We start from the raw sequence: 21,199 nt of genomic DNA, 5'->3' as shown, positions 1-21,199 counted from the left end.
CAATAGTGTGTGGGTTTCATAGAGTAGTGGGCATAGCCATTCAATGTGGGAATGATTCAAGTGCAATGGTCAAGTCCAGCCTTTTCCCATGATCTGAGGGCGCTCTCTGGTTTAATTTTCTTTTAGATTTTAATCATTTTCATTTTTAGATTAAGGTAAACCACATTACAATGATTTTGAGATACAAAGACTATCATTTATTTATTTATATATATATATATATATATATATATATATATATATATATATATATATATATATATATATTACACACACAGTATCAGTCAAAAGTTTGGACACACCTACTCATTCAAGGGTTTTTATTTTTTACTATTTTCTACACTGTAGAATAGTAGTGAAGACATCAAAACTATGAAATACATATGGAATCATGTAGTTACGAAAAGAGTGTTAAACAAATCAAAATATATTTTAGATTCTTCAAAGTAGACACCCTTTTCCTTGATGACAGATTTGCACACTCTTGACATTGTCTCATTATTCTACAATGTAGAAAATAGTACAAATAAAAACTGGTACTGTGTTGTATGTATATATTTTTGGGGGCGATTTTGGAAGTTCTTCCATAACCCCTAGTTTGGGAACCGCTGGATTAAGGATAGGCTGCCATCAGTAGGAGGTGTTGTAAATATGATGCCTATTCAAAGTCGTTTGCAACACAACTTGGTGGTGAAATGGCAAGAATAATGGCTTCTGCACAGCATATAAAAAATATATCCCAAACTGGTGGATGTTTCTCAGACCACTATGTGTACATACTCAGTAACTAGAGTTTATGTTGAAGAAATAATCACATCAGTTTGGAGGGTCACATCAACACACATTTTGGTGTTGATCATTTTGTAAATACAGCACAAGGGAGCCCTTGACTCAAATTTGGGTCTGAATGCATCATACAACGCTTGCAGTCTTGAATCTTCATCCAGCCCCAAGTTTTTTTTTATTTTTTCTAATTTACCCTACTCATAATTTCCATGGCTGCTGCCCCATTTCAAGACTTTTGGTTTTTCCACTTCAATATTCTACACCCCTCCTCACTGGAGAGCACATATACTGTAGAGCCTGTGATGTCACCAAGTGGACTTTTCCACTTGTGGTGTATTTCTGTGGTGTATTTTTACTCTGAGGAACTTTAGAGTGAATCTTCATATGTCTGTTCCATCGTTGGAACAGGATTTCCAGATTGAATCCCAATGATGCCAAAAGTGCCTTTTCCTGCCTTAAACTCTTCTTTCTTCTCTCTCTCCTTTGCTCCATCACCAGTTTTGGAAAGCGTTCTGCAGGGAGCCTGAGACGCGGATGCGAGTGCATCGTTCTGGAACCTTCCGAGATGATTGTGGTGAGTCCTGCCGCCATTGCCAAATTTACCACAGTGGCGTCACATCAGGCAACAGCACACCACACTCACTTCATACACTGATGTACTGGGATGGGTGGTTTACAAAAGATGCGACTTAGGGCTTAGGACTTATAGGGACATGGCTTAGCAATGACCTAGTATGTTTTATGAGGACTTTTACACCCCACCTAATTTAGGTGCCTAGATTTTAGGTCTACTTAATGGCCTTTATTTTTTATTTATTGTGGACTAACCAACTATAAGTAATGCTAGTGCTTCACTTGACATGCATACATTCAGCTATAGTACTTGCAGCTGTTTTATTGTTCACTGCACGCTCGCGTACTTGGCTAAATGTAATGAATATAATAAAGTGCTTCAGTAATTTCCAGTCAGTGATATAAGGCTACAGTCAGTGATATTAACTTTGACCGAGTTTTATGGTAACATCAAATGTTGGCACAGACCTTATAAAAAGCAAAGTTGAAAACCAATCAATCCAGCTTTACCAGGATATAAAAGTATCTGCTGTCGAACAGGAGGCCTTGGAGGCGTGCTATATCTTTAAAGATATGAAAGCCCACTGTCATTTTCTCTCTGACGTGTGCGTGCACACGCCACACATAATCACACTCGCACATAATCAATCACACACCACACAATTACACTCACACATAATCAATCACACACACATAATCAAGCGCGTACACAGACACACACACTACAATTTCACACAGATTCTATCGCCTAAAAATTGCTCCGTTTGAATAGAGCAAACATACCTAACCAGTTACGTCATGTTAGTTAATCACCAACTATCCTACAGTATGGCTGCCACAAAGATATTCTCTGTAATCATAGTGTCCTATGAATGTCTACAATAATAATTATATAGATGGCACCTTTTTGTTAAATGTGGCTCCAACCGCTAAGCTTCAGCTTTTCTAATAGCCTTCTCTCCTCCTCTCTGTCCTACTGTTGATCATTACCACTTCCTGGCATAGCCTCAGCTATTATGGGCGCAACAAGCAGCCTATAATTACTGGGAGAATGGCTTTGGGGTGCTATGATACTAAGACACCAGCAGCTCTCGCTCTTAAGCCCCCAGTCTCCAACACATTACTAAAAGCGATATACGCAAGATACTTAAACTCATGCACAGGCAAACCAAAATCATACTCGCACACAGACACATGCACTCAAACCGATACATACACACATATGCACAGTCAACACACACTGCAACTGATTGACACACTCAAACCAAACTGATACACACACCACATGCACTCTGGCTCCTCTCTCAAACACAACTCTCTCTCATCCACCACAGCTCCCCTGCCGTTGCCATAGCAGCAGTTGGTACGGCAGCGAGAGAGGGAGAGAGGTAGAGAGATTTTATGTGTAATCCCAAAGGCTGAGTGCTGTGAAATGTGAAGCCGCAGTGAAGAAGCTTGTGAGGGAGGAGTGTGCGCCAACTGTAAACGCCTTAAATTTGTCATTCTAGCACCAGGCCTATTTCATCAGGCTACTACTCTTGACTGTTAAGTATTAAGTCGTTGAAATGCATTTTGTGGGCAGAGAAAAGATGTTGCTGCAATATTTTGCAGGCAGAACATGTAGTACATGTATTTCTGTCTTCTGATGGCCGTTGCCTTGACTCGCTTTCTCCTCAACCTCAAGTTGTACTCATAATTTGAGGCCAGTTGTGCCATTATCCCTTATTACGACGGTCATTTTGAGCCATTTCATGGGACTGTGACTCCCGAAGGTGATCGATGGCAGGAGCAGTGTGATCATAAGGGAGGGAGGGCAGCATCTGACTGAATGACTGAACTCAAGACTGAATGACTGCATGACTAAATCTGAATCACATCAGGGCAAGGGGCCGGTATGTCTCCCTTTCTCCATCTCTCCTTCCATCTCCCTCTGTTTGTCTCCCCTATATCTTGTTTTCTTCCTCTCTCTCTCCATCCCTCTCTTGATCTCTTCCTCTATTTTATCCCTCTTCCTTTCACACACTTCCCTTGCCAATGAATTATGTACCTCTCTAGTTCCCCCTCTCCTGGAGTTGTGATAGCTTCCTTTGATGTCGGATAGGAGTGTTGAGGCGCAGCCCACACACGCTGCAATTTTTACGCAGTGAGAGGGGCGGGAAGAGGGGGAGGGAGGAGGAGGGGGCGAGGAAAATAAGAGACAGTCACTCCTTCCTTTCCTCCTACCCGATTTCCCCAGGTGGACTATATGGATGAAAATGAGGAGTACTTCCAGCGGCAAGCATCGCACCGACAGTCCCGCCGGAGGTTCCGCAAGATCAACCAGAAGGGCGAGCGGCAGACCATCATCGACACGGTGGACCCGTACCCCACCGGCAAGCCGCCCATAGCCAGGGGATACCATACCGTGAGTTACCATCTAGCTACCTGGTTCCTCCTGTTTAGTTAGTAAATAGGCTGTTTTGTGTTGCTGGACACTCGTGGCACTCGTGTCCAGTTTGTGTAGTTTGAGTTTCTGTGTTGGCCTAACATACTCCTTACCTTGCCTCCGCTTGTGTCGGCTAACATAGTCTAAGCTTGTTGGGCGCTTACCTGTGTAGCCTACTAGTGAATACCTTATACCCTGGTCTGTGTAGCCTACTAGTTTAGTGCCTTATACCCTGGTCTGTGTAGCCTACTAGTGAATACCTTATACCCTGGTTGTGTAGCCTACTAGTTTGTACCTTATACCCTGATCTGTGTAGCCTACTAGTTAATACCTTATACCCTGATCTGTGTAGCCTACTAGTTAATACCTTATACCCTGATCTGTGTAGCCTACTAGTTAATACCTTATACCCTGATCTGTGTAGCCTACTAGTTAGTACCTTACATGTATACCCTGATCTGTGTGCACCCTTGTTTCTACTTTGCTGTGCTCTATAGTTAGGTTGTTGTCAATGTATCGTGTTTGCTGTAGGCTTGCTGTGCCTTGTTTGGCCATTATATTATTATTCTACCCTTCTGGGTACCTGTACTCAAAATGCATTGTTCATGCCGTGCACCCTTTTGCTATCCTCGCTGTAGGCTACCTTGTATACCTTTCTCTACTCGACTCTTGTGCACCATTTGCTACAACCTCACTGTCTGACCTTAATAGACTATATATAGGTTATACCCTCCTGTGTCATCTTTGGGCCCTTTTTCTAGAACTAGTGCCTCTATGCAACACCCCCATATACCCACTGCCTTTACTCCCTTTGCATCTTTCCTTCACCCCATAACCCCTGTGTCCCCAATTGCTCCAGGCGGTGTCAGGGTGGTTGTTATTCTACACAGTGTAGCTCTATGAGTTCCATGTAGTTGAAGGGAGAAGCTGTGTTGAGTCACCCACCAGGGGTTGATGTGGATGGTAATTGTAGAGCCAGCTGGTTTCTCCAGCGAAATCAGCAGGAGCATGACTGGAAAGGAGGGAAGAGGAGAGTGAAGGGAGAGAAGAGAACAGTCTGTGTGGAAGAGAGAACAGGGATCCTGTTCATCATGTAGTCCCAAAGCTGTGCCTATCTTTATGCAAACCCCTCCCCCCAAATATTCTAAAAAGGCAGCATGTGTGGAGATGGAGTCTCTCTTATTTTCCAATGGAGCACACCACAGTCCACTGAGGTGGCCATAGCAGTGCCCGAGATGGGTCCTAAAGTGTGTTCTGTTATAATGAAGTGTACAGTACAATCAAGTGAACACACCCCATATTGCTATTCATGGGAACCCATGTTCACTCATGATGTGAACACACCCCATGCCCCATGTTATTTTTCATGAGCCCCAGTTCTGCCCTATTTCAATCCATTCCTCCTATTTCTGCAATTCCAAAGGGAGGATGGTGTCAGCGAGAGTACCCCGGCTCGTTTGGAACACCATGGAATAATCTGGGTTTGTCGTACAAAGCGGAAACGCGCTGGACGTCATCCACCCCCCCCACCCCCAACACCGCCCCCTAAATGTACACTGGCTCTTGTTTTTACATAAAAGGGTACCCTGAACTTTCTCATGGCCTGACGACGCCTGTCACACAATTCTAGTTCTCCTCAGAGGCCCTGTGGGAAGAATAAGTGGGGTGCCATGGTAACAAGTAGTGTGGAGTGGAGTGGAGTGCACTGCACTTGAAGTAAAGCAGTACGTAGAGGGAATAACTTCAGTTGAGACTATACTACTGAGCGCATTGGGGGAAAGCTTGGATGGGCTGGGATGTTAAGATGACATGTAGCACGCTAATCTCCCGCATTTGGAATGCCAGGCTGCGCTGGGATTTTCCTTCTCAAACCCTAAGGCGCATTTAGAGGTGGAAAATGCACCAGAGAGAAACTTTTGGCAGAGGAATAGAGAGAGCAGTGTAACATGCCAAAAGCTTGGGTTTGTCTTCGGAACTCAAATTTACGTCCCTTTAAATCTCACTTGGTAGACATTCGGAATAGGTGTATTGCATGGACATTGGTCTTGTGTATTGTAAAAACATGTTGTTTTTGTGGGGATATCCCATTTACAGCAAGGGGTCTTTCATTCAAGGTATTTATCTACCTATGATGACACCGATCCAAATATATCTGCTGTCTCTACTTTCACATTTTTTTTCTTCAACAAATTATATAGAAATATTGCCAATCATCTATGGTTGACAGGAACGTGTTTTATTGAAAACAATATACAGGACACTCGCTTTAAGTGTGGGCCTTCCTTCAGTGGGGTCCATCCCCATTGAAGGCCCTCTAAGCAAAGAGATGGTCCCAAGCCTTTGTTCCCCCAGCGTAGACCTGATGTGATGGGATGTGACCAACAGCTACTGTGTCTTAATAAATTATAACAGGTATACTGCCATTGGCATGCTAACCTAGCACTGGTGGTCTCCTTGGGACGTCTGGTTTTGTGTGTAGCCCAATGTCCTGGTCTTCCCCTGAAAAAGACACTCCCAAGGGTAAACGCGTCATTAAATAATGGATAGTTGTCACTTGCCAGACATCCATTTTACCTCAGTCTCAGAAAGCAAAAATTATCTGGTGCTTCACCAAATGAAAAGCCTAGAATAGCCTGGCTCTCACATGAGGGTAAGGCTAATAGCGTCAAAGGCAGAAACCAAGCTACTAAAACAATAGCAATGCTAAAGGACAAGTTTCAAATGAAAAATGCAGTTAAACAGACTTAAAAACAGACGTCAAATCAGCAATTGTGGTTTAGACTATCTGTGAGCCCTGCAGCTGACGCGATCAGACATCTTAGAATGCATCACACAACCCGCACGCGCTCAGACGAGGTCGGCCACACTGACTGAGCCCCTTCTGTCCTCAGAATGGGCACCACCTATTCAGGCTGGCTCTTTTTCTCCTTTTTCTCCTTGTCCCTCTTGCTCTCTCTCTTTCTCTTGGTTTCTTTATTTCTTTCATGATGTGGTAAAATTAATGTCAATTTAGAATCTGTCAACAGTGTGGTTCGATCAGGGTTGCCAGGTCCAGTTAACATTTCCATAACAATGACCACTCAAAACATGCCAAAAAGGCCTGAAAACTAGTTTTAAAAATGTAGTAAGTTAGGAGTTTCCACATTTATACAATAAATCCTTTTTCCATAACAACATCAAGCCAATGAAGAAGGAATATCGACGTAATGACGTTAGTAGCGTTTTCATCAAAATATTATGACGTGACCATAAAGGAATTTGAATGTCAACAACAAAAAAACATATGAAACTCGCCAGATCATTTTCCATCAATGGATGTTGGTTTAACTCGTTTGACTGCTATGATTAAGCAATGATGCACGAGGGGTTATGGTATATGGCCAATATACCATGGCTAAGGGCTGTTCTTAAGCATGACACAATGTGGAGTGTCTAAATACAGCCGTTAGCCGTTGCTATAATAAGATGGTTATAAACGTTATTAGAACATCAAAAATAAAGATTTTGTCATACCCCTGGTATATGGTCTGTAATACCACAGCTTTCAGCCAATCAGCATTCGAGGCTCGAACCACCCAGTTGATAATTAAAAATATAACTTTTTGGCAGAATTACCATGATTCCATGTGCTACCTGCACTAGCAACACTCAAAGCTCAGTAATATATTTAAACCCAAAATCTGCATTCAGGGCTCAAACCACCCAGTTCATAATTGTATATAAATCCCTTTTGCTATAGGAACTAATCCAACAGGAGAGTTTGAGTTTGATGAAAGTTGGACAGAGGATCTCAATCTGTGTGCCAGAAACACTTGGACAAACTTTAAAAAATAAATATTAGTCTATTTTCTGGCAACTGTGCTGTTATTATGTGCCAGATGTTAAGACTACAAACAGTTAGCTATAAATAGCCCATTTGCGAGGTTGACTTGTCATTTCAATAGGCATAGGCTACAGATTAAAACCTGGGTTTATGATATCAACTTTGCCATGGTTTGCTTAGCTAGATGCAGGTAGCCTATAGCCCCTGATAAGCCTACATATAATTTCAGATAGCCTACAGTTGCCTAGGCAAGATGTAAACTGAACGATTTAGCTTAGTTCAAATTGACAGACTCATTTATTATACATGAATAGGGGGGTTGATTTCGAGGTAGGAAGTGCTTGTTTCTCAATAGCCTGCTGGAATAGCCTACTGAAGATGGGGTCTTAATTTCAATCACTGAATTAAATGTTAATAATCTGTATATGCTTATCTTTATCTGTAGCCTAATCTGACTGATTTATGTCAATCTAATGTGTTAAATTAACTAATTGACAATTGCGATAGAGCTTTCATAACTTCCCATTTAAGGCTACAACAACGATAAACTGAAGTTATAGGATATTTATTAAATCCGTTTGCAAGCTCCAGGTAGGTTACACAAGTGGCACAAATTGGTTTGCAATGACTCCAGTGATATTGTACTTTCAACATATTTATTGTGTCAAATGGTAGCCTACAGTAGCCTACAATGGCATATAAATGAATAGGCTACTAGATAGCCAACAGATGCAAACATATTCTCCACTTTTTTTTTCAATCCCCCATCTTTTTTTGTTGTTGTAAATATCTATCTATCCATGTACATACCCATACATAACATATTCATACATAAACATGCATACATAAACATTCATACATATATACATAATTTGTTTTAGAATATACCTTTATTATTCCCCGCAAACCTTACCACCCTTCCCCCAATTGGAGTAAACTAATAAACAATAACACTTAGGCTTCTACCTTCAGTTTATACTTATTATATACATTTTACAGACACAATCTATTTTACAATAGTTATATTTTGTTTGTTTTTGTCCTTCCTCTATTTCTGATGTCCATCCAACTGTGCTATTTCACAACATTTCTGAACCTATATACATTTTACATTGGTTCTTGTTATTACTCCCACCCTTCAGCTACATTCAACCCCTCCCATCTATCTCTTAACACCATTCATATTGGATTTCTATTTGCTATATATTTTTCAAATGTGCTGTGATGTTTCACAAAAGTACCGAACCTTTCTATTCTCATAGCTTCTACAGATTGTAAATTAAAGATAAACATTTTAGCTAAAATAATTATTATATTACTGATTGATTATGGCTTTTCAAATCACCCAGTATTGCTATCGGCAGTGTTAGTTCTAGGCAAAGATTGCAATTCTTCAGCCTTTCCTGGACCTGTGACCAAAAATGAGCTACATATGGACAGTAACAAAATAAATGATTGAATGACTCTGCCTCCTCACAGCAAAATCTGCAGAGCTGGTGAGTTTGTATCCCCCATATATATAACATTATATTGGTTGCAAGAATTTTGTATAGTCATTTAAATTGAAAAATGTGAAGTTTTGAATCTGGCGTTGTTTTACGTGTCAATTCATAAACCATGTGCCATGGAATGGGTACATTGAAAATCTCTACCAAACTATTTTGCAATTTATATACATAACTCCACCAGTCCTATTTATATCATTCACTAAAATTGTAACTTTTTTAAACATTTCAATGAAAAATACGTTTTTTTTTAATCCATTGGTATATTTGAGTTGAACCACAATATTTGTTGTATTATTTGTTCTGTCTTTTCAGGTGGATTAAACTGAAATTGCAACCAACTTTCCAAGGCTTGTTTAAAAAAAAATATATATTTTGGAGATTATTTCCTTTTCAAACAACCGAAAGTGAGCAGTTGTAATCTGAATAAAGGGGAAAAGGACATTCTTGAACATCGGGTGAGACTGATTTACTAGAGAACCAGTTTGGATTTAAGTATGACTGATACCTTTAGTGAGAGGTCTAATGCTTTAATATTTAATCATTTCTTCCCTCCGAATTCAGATTTGTTATAGAAATAGGCCCTTTTAATTTTGTCTGGCTTGCCATTCCAAATATAATTGAATTTTTTTGTTCATATAATTTAAAAAACAGGTCATTAGGTGTAGGCAAAACCATAGCAAATAGGTGATATGACTAAAGAGTTAATCAGGGTGATTTTTCTTCAAATAGACAGGTATCTGAGCAAAAATAGATAACTTTATTGGAGTGAGATCATTTCTTTCTTTTGGGATTTGTATCCCGAGTATGTCCACATCCCCGTCAGACCATTTTATTGGTAAACTACACGGGAATGTAAAATTAGCAATTTTTTGTGATCCAATACGTAATATTTTATCATAATTTGGTTTTAATCCAGAGAGGTTTGCAAAAGTATCTAGATCCTCTGAGGCCATGGAGGGATTCTAATTGTGATTTTAAAAGAAAACATGCATCATCAGCAAACAATGACACTTTTGTTTTTAAGCCACGGATTTCTAATCCCTTAATATTATTGTTGGATCTAATTTTTACAGCTAACATTTCGATGGCAATAATAAATAGATATGCCGATTGTGGACAACCTTGTTTTACTCCTCTAGACAGTTTAAAACTTTGAGATGTAGCCATTATTTACTATTTTACACCTAGGGTTACTATACATAACTTTAACCCATTTTATAAGAGACTCCCCAAAATTTAAATATTCTAGGCATTTATATATAAACTCCAGTCGTACTTTATCAAAAGCCTTTTCAAAATCAGCTATGAAAACCAGGCCTGGTGTCCCCGATATTTCATAGTATTCTATTGTTTCCAGTACTTGTGTTATATTATCTCCAATGTATCGTCCGTGTAAAAAACCTGTCTGATTAGGATGAATAATATCTGACAATACCTTTTTTTTTTATTCAATGCGCCAAGCATTTAGCTAGGATTTTTGCATCACAATACTGAAGTGTAAGAGGCCTCCAATTTTTTTCATTGGGTCTTGGGTCCTGTTTCAGTAATAATGATATCAGACCTTGTTGTGTGTCTGATAATCTACCATTTATATAGGAGTGGTTAAAACATGCTAATAATGGTCCTCTGGGTATACTTCCACTGGTATGCCATCCAGCCCTGGAGTTTTCCCAGCCTTAAAGGTTTTAATTGCATCTGTAATTTGACCGTCACATGTGTCTTTCTGTACAGATGTTAATTTTACATTTTTATTAGGAAAAAATCCACACAATTAGCTTCGGTTAGTGGAGATTGAGACAAACGAAAACATATTCTTAAAGTACTTTACTTCCTCTTTCAAAATATAATTTGGTGAATCATGCGTGACTCCATTTGTAAGAAGTTTCAATTCATTTTTTTTGGTAGCATTTCTATATTGAACATTGAAAAATCATTTGGTGCATGTTTCCCCATATTCCATCCAGTTCGCTTTATTTTTATAATATATTACATTGGATGTTTCTTGACTAAGTTCCTCCATTTATTTTTATTTTTCCTCTAACTTATTCTGTGCCTCTGTGGTACTGTTTTTATTGCTGCTATCTAACTGTACTGTTAGTCCTTCAATTTATTTTGTTAATATGGACTATTTTGATCTAAATTGCTTTTATTTTATAGAGAAGTACTGAATTGCATGGTCTCTAAAGGCACATTTAAAAGTGTCCCATACAATAAGGGGATCTGCTGTACCTACAGTTGAAGTCAGAAGTTTACATACACCTTAGCTAATTACATTTAAACTCAGTTTTTCACAATTCCTGACATTTAATCCTAGTACAAATTCCCTGTCTTAGGTCAGTTAGGATCACCACTTTTTTTAAGAATGTGAAATGTCAGAATAATAGTAGAGAATGATTTATTTCAGCTTTTATGTCTTTCATCACATTCCCTGTGGGTCAGAAGTTTACATGCACTCAATTAATATTTGGTGGCATTGCCTTTAAATTGTTTAACTTGGGTCAAACATTTCGGGTAGCCTTCCACAAGCTCCCCACAATAAGTTGGGTGAATTTTGGCCCATTCCTCCTGACAGAGCTGGTGTAACCGAGTCAGGTTTGTAGGCCTCCTTGCTCGCACACACTTTTTGAGTTCTGCCCACAAATGTTCTATAGGATTGAGGTCTGGGCTTTATGATGGCCACTTCAATACCTTGACTTTGTTGTCCTTAAGCCATTTTGCCACAACGTTGGAAGTATGCTTGGGGTCATTGTCCATTTGGAACACACATTTGCAACCAAGCTTTAACTTCCTGACTGATGTCTTGAGATGTTGCTTCAATATATCCACATAATTTTCCTACCTCATGATGCCATCTATTTTGTGAAGTGCACCAGTCCCTCCTTCAGCAAAGCACTCCCACAACATGATGCTGCCACCCCCATGCTTCATGGTTCTTCGGCTTGCAAGCCTCCCCCTTTTTCCTCCAATCATAACGATGGTCATTATGGCCAAACATTTCTATTTTTGTTTCATCTAGACCAGAGGACATTTCTCCAAAAATATACTTGCATACTATTGTTTGTATAGATGAACATGGTACCTTCAGGTCTTTGGAAATTGCTCCCAAGGATGAAACAGGCTTGTGGAGGTCTACAATTTTTTTTCTGAAGTCTTGGCTGATTTCTTTTGATTTTCCCATGATGTCAAGCAAAGAGGCACTGAGTTTGATGGTAGGCCTTGAAACACATCCACAGTTACACCTCCAATTGACTCAAATTATGTGAATTAATTTATCAGAAGCTTCTAAAGCCATGACATCATTTTCTGGTATTTTCCAAGCTGTTTAAAGGCACAGTCAACTTAGCATATGTAAACTTCTGACCCACTGGAATTGTGATAGTGAAATAATATGTCTGTAAAACATTTTGGAATAATTACTTGTCATGCACAAAGTAGATGTCTTAACCAACTTGCCAAAACTAGTTTGTTAACCAGAAATGTGTGGAGTGGTTCAAAAACAAGTTTAAACGACTCCAACCTAAGTGTATGTTATGTCTGGAGAAAGTCAGTTAAATTCTTCTGTCCTAGTTAAACAATTTATCATCTAGTAGGCTTTGATTAAATATCCAATATCCTCACCCACATGGAAATTCTGTAAGAGTTTTTATATATATATATATATATATATATATATATATATATATATATATATATATATATATATGCCAATTATGTGATGATCCGACCGCATTCTGTCCCCTATCAACACTTTTTTTTTACTTTTGGTGACAGAGAGATAGACATAAGAAAGTAATCAAGACGACTAGCTTGATTAAGCCTGCCATGTATATCTTACAATGTCAGGGTATTTAAGCCTCCATATATCCACTAATTCCAATATATCCATGACATTCATGATTTCCTAAGTGCCTGAGGGTGATAGTTTGTAGTGTGATTTCCTTTACGGTCCATAGAGGTATTGAAGACCGTATTAAAATCTCCCACCATAATAAGAGTCTAGTGTTGCTTGTAGAGTTAATTCTCCACATTTAATCAAGTACCCCTGACTGCAGTGTGCAGTTTGGGATGGGGCCAAATGTGGGTGACCCCGCCCACCAGTGTTTTTTTTTTTTTTTTTTTGTCCATCTGAGGTTTAACAGTCACACTGAATACAAACACGAACGTTGAATAAAAGTATTTATTTTTTGAAGATATATTATATAAAGTGGTACCAGCACATGTGTTAACACTTTTTGCTTCATGCTATATTTGAGACAAGCTACTGAAATTGTTGCAGTGAACAACTGACTTGTTATGCATGTCATGTACTGTTAAAATTGTTGATAAATATAACTTTGTAATTATTTGATTTCATTGAGCATATATATACAGTTACTATCTATCCTGATTGATAATGCTATTTACTTTCCTCATGGGAATGGAGACAGACTATTCCATATAGACTAGAGGTCGACCGATTTATGATTTTTCAACGCCGATACCGATTTATTGGAGGACCAAAAAAAGCTGATACCGATTTAATCGGTGTATGTATGTGTATATATATATATATGTAATAATGACAATTACAACAATACTGAATGAACAATGAACATTTATTTTAACTTAATATAATACATCAATAAAATCAATTTAGTTTCAAATAATGCAAGAACAACGTGTTGGAGAATACAGTAAAAGTGCAATATGTGCCATGTAAAAAAGCTAATGTAAGTTCCTTGCTCAGAACATATGAAAGCTGGTAGTTCCTTTTAACATGAGTCTTCAATATTCCCAGGTAAGAAGTTTTAGGTTGTAGTTATTATAGGACTATTTCTCTCTATACCATTTGTATTTCATATACCTTTGACTATTGGATGTTCTAATAGGTACTTTAGTATTGCCAGTCTAATCTCAGGAGTTGATAGGCTTGAAGTCCTAAACAGCGCAATGCTTCGCAGGAAAGTGCTGTTTGAATGAATGCTTACGAGCCTGCTGCTGCCTACCACCGCTCAGTCAGACTGCGCGATCAAATGATAGACTTAATTATAATATAATTACACACAGAAATACGAGCCTTAGGTCATTAATATGGTCAAATCCGGAAACTATAATTTCGAAAACAAAACATTTATTCTTTCAGTGGAATACGGAACCGTTCCATATTTTATCTAACGGCTGGGATCCATAAGTCTAAATATTGCTGTTACATTGCACAACCTTCAATGTTATGTAATAATTATGTAAAATTCTGGCAAATTAGTTCGTAACGAGCCAGGCGGCCCAACTGTTGCATATACCCTGACTCTGCGTGCAATGAACGCAAGAGAAGTGACACAATTTGCCTAGTTAATATTGCCTGCTAACATGAATTTCTTTTAACTAAATATGCAGGTTTAATATACTTCTGTGTATTGATTTCAAGAAAGGCATTTATGTTCATGGTTAGGTACATTCGTGCAACGATTGTGCAAATGCACTTTTGTTAAATCATCCCCCATTTGGCAAAGTTGGCTGTCTTTGTTAGGAAGAAATTGTCTTCACACAGTTCGCAACAAGCTAGGCGGCCCAAACGGCTGCATATACCCTAACTCTGTTGCACAGAACGCAAGAGAAGTGACACAATTTCCCTAGTTAAAAGAAATTAATGTTAGCAGGCAATATTAACTAAATATGCAGGTTTAAAAATATATACTTGTGTATTGATTAAGAAAGGCATTGATGTTTATGGTTAGGTACACATTGGTGCAACAACAGTCTTTTTTCGCGAATGCGCTTGTTAAATCACCCGTTTGGCGAAGTAGGCTGTGATTCAATGATAAATTAACAGGCACCGCATCGATTATATGCAACGCAGGACAAGCTAGATAACTACACATGGTTGATGATATTACTAGTTTAACTAGTGATTATGTTAAGATTGATTGTTTTTTTATAAGATAAGTTTAATGCTAGCTAGCACCTTACCTTGGCTCCTTGCTGCACTCGCATAACAGGTAGTCAGCCTACCACGCAGTCTCCTTGTGGAGTGCAATATAATCGGTGTCCCAAAATGCCGATTACCGATTGTTATGAAAACTTGAAATCGGCCCTAATTAATCAGCCATTCTGATTAATCGGTTGACCTCTAATATAGACATACTGACAAGCCGAATGTACTTGGTACATTTAGTTATACCAGCCCCAGTAAAGAGATCAGAGACTCTGGTGACTTCTACGTCTGGGTGCTCTTGAGGTCCCTCTGGGGGGTGCTTCAGAAACTGCTCTATTGATTATTGTTGCCGTGCAACAATGAACGTGTGTTGCATTTCTACAACTGAAGTCACACTTTGATTGTGAACGCTGAAAGAGAGGAATAACAGTAAAGTAACAAGTTATACAATTAAATACACTGATGTAACTGAAAAAATAGAGCAAATCAAAAAACAGGAATGTCAAATATATTTAACAAAGAAAGAAATAGTACCTCTGTTCCTCACTGAAGCATGACCTTTGATGTGGATGTTGACCATATATTGTTCAGCCTTATGTGCAGAGATGAAGTTGACTGCTGCTGCGGGGGTTTTTTTGGGGGGGGAGAGACTATCGCCCTCCAATAACACACTAGTGTCTCTATACATCAAAGAAAATAAGCATAGACATAAAAGGCATGATAATTAGAAAGGCATAAAATAAGCAATAGGCATTTAATTTCATAATTGTATATTCTATGTGTGGGCTGTGTAGACTCGCTATGTGTAACTTAGGGAATGGCTGTCGGCATCAACGATACACATTTAGATCCGCCAAACATAAGGCATATATTGAAGAAACGCAATCAATGATCAAATCGATTACATAACTGCACATGTAAACCTAGGCTTACTGCTCAAGTAGGCAAATTTGTCCAGATTAGACTTCCTAAATGTAAGCAATTAGCTATCTACCTTGCAAAAGGGTGCTAATTACTAATTAGCTAGCTCACGTGCAAATGGGTGCTAATTAATGCTATGCTAACATCGGTGCGGTAGTTGGTTATATAAAAATATACCACTGCACTGGTATAACATGAATATTACAAAGTACATTATGCATAATGACAGTCTCACTTCCATGGTTTATATTTGTATCCATGTAGGTTAGGTTTAAGATTCGCTTTCGTTGACTTTGATACCTTCGACTTGAACCTCAACTTGAGTGAGGTTCAAAGGTTCGGGTTAAACGCGTTTGACTCTGCCCACATTGAGCCCTGCCCCGAAATGCACACTGCAGTCGGGCTTCTCCATTTAATGGCAGTTTCATTGAGGACTTTCCCCCATAACAGAAGCATGAGAGGGAGTTTCAAACCTTCCATTTAAAATGTCCACTCGCACAACCCCTGAGACCCAAAATGCGTAAAACACTTCGCTTGATACCGTTTTCCATAAGCAAAGTCGACATTAGCATGGAGTTTAAACCACCGCAGAGCGAATTTATCTAATGTGCCCGAAGTAGTTTTTCAATGCTTTGTCAATGTTATTTCTTGATGCGCATCAGTTCTAGCATGTTAATGTTTTATGGAAAAAGGGTTGGAAATAGGTGTCTCCATAATGATAATCTAAATAGCCTACCTACAACTGGTAAAAAGTTGCCACGACATGCGCTGCTCTGTATCCTCTCAATCACGCGTCTAAGCGCATCTTTATTTTTTAAGCCAACTGCTCCCATTGGCTAGCTAGCGTTGTCCCACTCACTGGCGATCAGCGCAGAGACCGTGGCCTTCCAAGGCAAGGACGGAAAGTGTAATTTAGCAATTAGCTGCCTACTATCTTCATGTTTGGTAACATTTGCCCATGTATTTATTTTCAGAGATTGAATGAGTTGTAAAAATGTCTCAGAGAACTCTGCTGAATTCCCTCAATTGAAGGTCAGCTAAGTTTAACTAGTCTACTTAACGTTACTAGCTCGGTATTTGAAGTTATATTGTCATTAGTCTATTATCAGGTAAAAGCATATGCTTATTATTCATAATTTCTCAAATATTTATTAGCCAATCATTCAGTCGAATACGTTATGCTACAGCCATTGAATGTCTTTGAGCGTTAAGGGACGTTATTAATGGCTAGATCGGTCCACGATATTATTATATTTTTCAATCTTGAAATACAAGGGCAAATGTTATTTATCAGTGACGTAAATTCCGCGCTGCGTGATATTCACTTCCCGGACTTGGAGACTTGGAGAGCGCTCAAAGCGTTGTAGAACGCCCCTCTGAATAACGGTGCGTGGTTTTGGCTTAACTGCGTTGGGCAAAAGAAAGAGGCGGACTAAGCTACCTGCTGCAGTGCTCTCTCAACCAACTCACTCACTCAGCAACAGCTTGCCTTACTGCCTGATAGTCAGCAGCAGGTCACAGTGAAATAGATTTTTATTTTTTAAGAGAAATTACATGGTGGTGGCGGTGCAACTTAGAAGTAGCCCCAAAACCTACAACCCGCGACCAATACATTTTCACCCACGACATCGTTTTCAAAGTTGGCCAATTTGTGAGAACCGCTGACATGGCAACCCTGGGTTAGACGGTATTATCTCTGTGATGGTGGTGTTTGTCTCTCTCTTTCTTGCTCACTCAATTTCTCTTTATCACTCTCTCCATTTCACCATCTTTCCCTCTCCACTCAAACAGATGAGTAATCCCTCTCTTCGGGGTCTGCTCGGTGGCCGCCAGCGTCTTGCCTAGGCCCTGAGCAGCTGTTACTTCATTTCAATGGTGCGACGTACGCGGCCTGCGGCGTCCTCAGCGAATCAATGCCCCTCAACTCAACATCACCTCCCGCCTTCGTCTCCGTATCCAACCAACCACAGGCTAATTTCCGTCCATGATTGGTGTTAATTGTTTCAATGTAAAATTGAAACTCCCCAGAGGGGATTGTAGTTATTGCGTCTAATGATGATTCCGAAACCGTTTTGTCTCACAATATGGGCGCTTATTTGACTGTGCCCTTGCTGAATGCAATTAGGGCTTTCTTGCGATTTCTCAATCTTTTTGTGTCTGTCTGTGTTGAGGCTGAGTGAGTCTTGTTATAAGGTCTCTTTTATGCCCAACAAGTGAAGTATTGTCTTCAGATAGCTCAGTTTTGATGCGAAACGGGTAAAGGACGATGGGAGTGTTTGGCTCAATGAATAATGTACATGTTTTTGTGTTTCTACCCCTGCCCAACTGGCACAGAATAATGCTTTTTAACAGCTGTCAATTGCAGCTATTGAAGCATCAGGCCTAATTCTCTCCATCCCTGAGTTGCATGTTTAATAACACCCATCTTCGTCTCTGCTTCTTCTTTTCATGCCTTTCATTTCATCCTGAATGCTCCCAGGAATGCATTAAAGCTCAGGTACTGTGTGTGTGTTGGAGTTAGAACAATGTATTTAAGTGTCACTTAAACGATACAATACAAAATATAGATTTTTTTTCAACCACATTGTGGACCACTCACATTGAGTTTTGACACACGAAAAGCCATCATGGTCGTACATGGTACAGGTGTCATGATACATTACATCTATTCACATGTATGCATGAACAAAACAGTACAGTGTGTTCGCTAGCCTGTGCTTTGCAGCTGTCTGTGCTAGTTCTATTTGTGTGTATGTGATGTGCCTTTGTCTGTCTCTCACTTTCATGTATGTAGGTAGCTTTACCTTTAGATATAGACTTGCATATCTTTTCATTTAATGGTGTCAAATGCATTTTCCTGTAGCTATATTATTGGGACAAGAATTTGAAAAGCAATTGTGGTTGTATAGAGATTCACAATTTCACATCTGAAAATGAGTCTCCTCTCCGCTGATACGTTGCAATACCCATTAAACAGCAATATGGAATATGGTCGTAATCAGTGCAGTGAACATGATAACTTGGATTGCTGCACCGCTTAATGATTACAAACTGAGATAATGAGCACAATTTAGCTGTTGGAGGAACATCGAATCTCAACCGCTGAACCAACGTTAAAGTGATGTTCAAGATGGTCTAATCAGGCTTCCCGAGTGGCGCATCGGTCTAAGGCGTCACTACAGACCCGGGTTCGATCCCGTGGGATGTCCTTGTCCCATCGCGCTCCTGTGACTCCTGTGGTGGGCCGGGCGCATGCACGGTTGCCTGTTGTACGGTATTTCCTCCGACACATTGGTGCGGCTGGCTTCCAGGTTAAGCAAGTAGTGTGTCAGGAAGCAGTGTGGCTAGGCAGGGTCGTGTTTCGGTGGATGCATGGCTTTTGACCTTCGCCTGCAGAGATGGGACAAGACTAACTACTAATTGGATATCACAAAATTGGTGTTACTTTATACCTGGGTTTAGACAAAATCATGAACCAAACCAGTAAGTGGGTTTGTGAATGCTTTTTAATCGATGTGTGATTGGGTTGAGGTTTTCCCGTGTTTATGTGTGAACATTGCTGTGTTGACTACCATGAGTTGAGTAGCCTACACGACTATTCATTCTTGCATAGTAAAATTCTTTAGTGAAGAAGTGTGAGTCCATTTGAATTCAATCTCTTTTTGACAGCATCCCTTTTGATTTAAACGAAACATCCCATACATGTTTGCCCATGGTCAGAAAGTGACTTTTTTGATCTGAATGCCAAAACATTCAGGAGATAAAGGTGCTCAAAGTTTACCCATTTTGAATATCCCACCATAACGAGACATCCATGTCTTCATCACTGGAAAAGATAAACAGTTGAGTTTGATTTAATTTAAAAGATTAGTGTTATTAAACTAAAAACTTTTTAATAAAATTGACATTTTTAAACCTTTAATGTCGATCGAAAAATGCATAAACATATTCTCATATGTTTTTAGCTTGGACCCTATTTCATGTGAGGTTTTTGTGTTCCTGCCATCCATTGAGACACAACATGCTCTTGAATACAGGGTTGGTGTCATTTCAATCATAGAAATAGAACTCATTGAATTGACCTATCCCTTCAGACCACTGCAGTTTAGCTCGTACACTATTTTAGATGTTCATTGAATTGACATTTTAACTTCTAATTACTACCAAAAAGATCCACCCACCATCAAATGTCAACTTAAATATTGTCTATTCTATTATCCGTATTTCTATGATTTCAATAGGTTTACTGTTGAGGATTGGCAGTATAATTTAAAACAACAGATATTACCATTTATTTGTAGTAAATTTATCTGCCAAAACATGACATCCACCCTGCATTCAAGACCATGTTGTCTTAACCAATGGCGGGCACAACACAAAATGTGTATCTGAGGGGGAAAAACGGTTTTGGATAAAGGTAATTTTATATTTTTATAAAATCTCCAGAAAATACATTTTCGGGTGGAAAAACCATATAAATATAATGGATTTGGAACCTCTAACCCTGGCAATAGATAAGGTAAAGGGGTCAATGTAACACAGACTGTTCCATTGACCAGATTAGTGCACGTTCAACAAATCTAATCTAACAAAGTGGATATTTGTCATCCATCATGATTTATGTATTGTAACAGGGCCACAATGTGGTTACTTAAATCCGATTTGGATATATTTGGCGGTTTTTGCTGCATAACATTTACAAGTTTTCCCTTTTCAGGTTTAGAAGAAGTGACTGCTAAATGCTAACTTTTGTTCATATAAACTGGTGTATAGCTCACACAGAAATCGGTAGTGGTAGCCAGTCATTTTTAACTGTAATGCAGTTGATTGGTGACTGACACGAACATGTGTTGGGGTTGACATCCATACAAGCATTAAACTACATTTGTTTTACCTCAACATAGTGCAAAATATTTTTGCTGAGGGGCCATGAGGAGATTCAGGATCTTTCGAATGGCCCTTTCCCCCACACATTTCCATGGCAATTCCATTGTTTTGGTCAAGTTTGATTGACCTCTTTACCGCATCCATATACAGTTCCAGTCAAAAGTTTTGACTTACCTACTCATTCCAGGGTTTTTCTTTATTTGTACTATTTTCTCCATTTTAGAATTTTAGTGAAGATATCGAAACTATGAAATAACACATGGAATCATGTAGTAACCAAAAAAGTGGTCAAAATATATTTGAGATTCTTTAAAGTAGCCACCCTTTGCCTTGATGACAGCTTTGCACACTCTTGGCATTCTCTC

At 39.1% G+C, this 21,199-nt stretch overlaps 1 protein-coding gene across 13 annotated transcripts in view; it reads left to right on the top strand.

Moving 5' to 3' along the window:
- Positions 1–21,199, top strand: part of LOC106611555 (rap guanine nucleotide exchange factor 2) — a 158,193-nt gene that overhangs the window by 90,332 nt on the left and 46,662 nt on the right. For all 13 annotated transcript variants that reach the window (XM_082955874.1, XM_082955871.1, XM_082955870.1 and 10 more), the window contains 2 exons: positions 1,285–1,360; positions 3,596–3,763. In XM_082955874.1, the coding sequence (XP_082812000.1) occupies positions 1,285–1,360; positions 3,596–3,763 (244 nt within the window). The remainder of the gene's footprint in view (positions 1–1,284; positions 1,361–3,595; positions 3,764–21,199) is intronic.

The sequence above is a fragment of the Salmo salar genome, chromosome 09 (genome assembly GCF_965601325.2).
Source record: "Salmo salar chromosome 09, fSalSal1, whole genome shotgun sequence".
Classification (NCBI taxonomy): Eukaryota; Metazoa; Chordata; class Actinopteri; order Salmoniformes; family Salmonidae; genus Salmo; species Salmo salar.
This window is presented reverse-complemented; position numbering and strand designations above follow the sequence as displayed.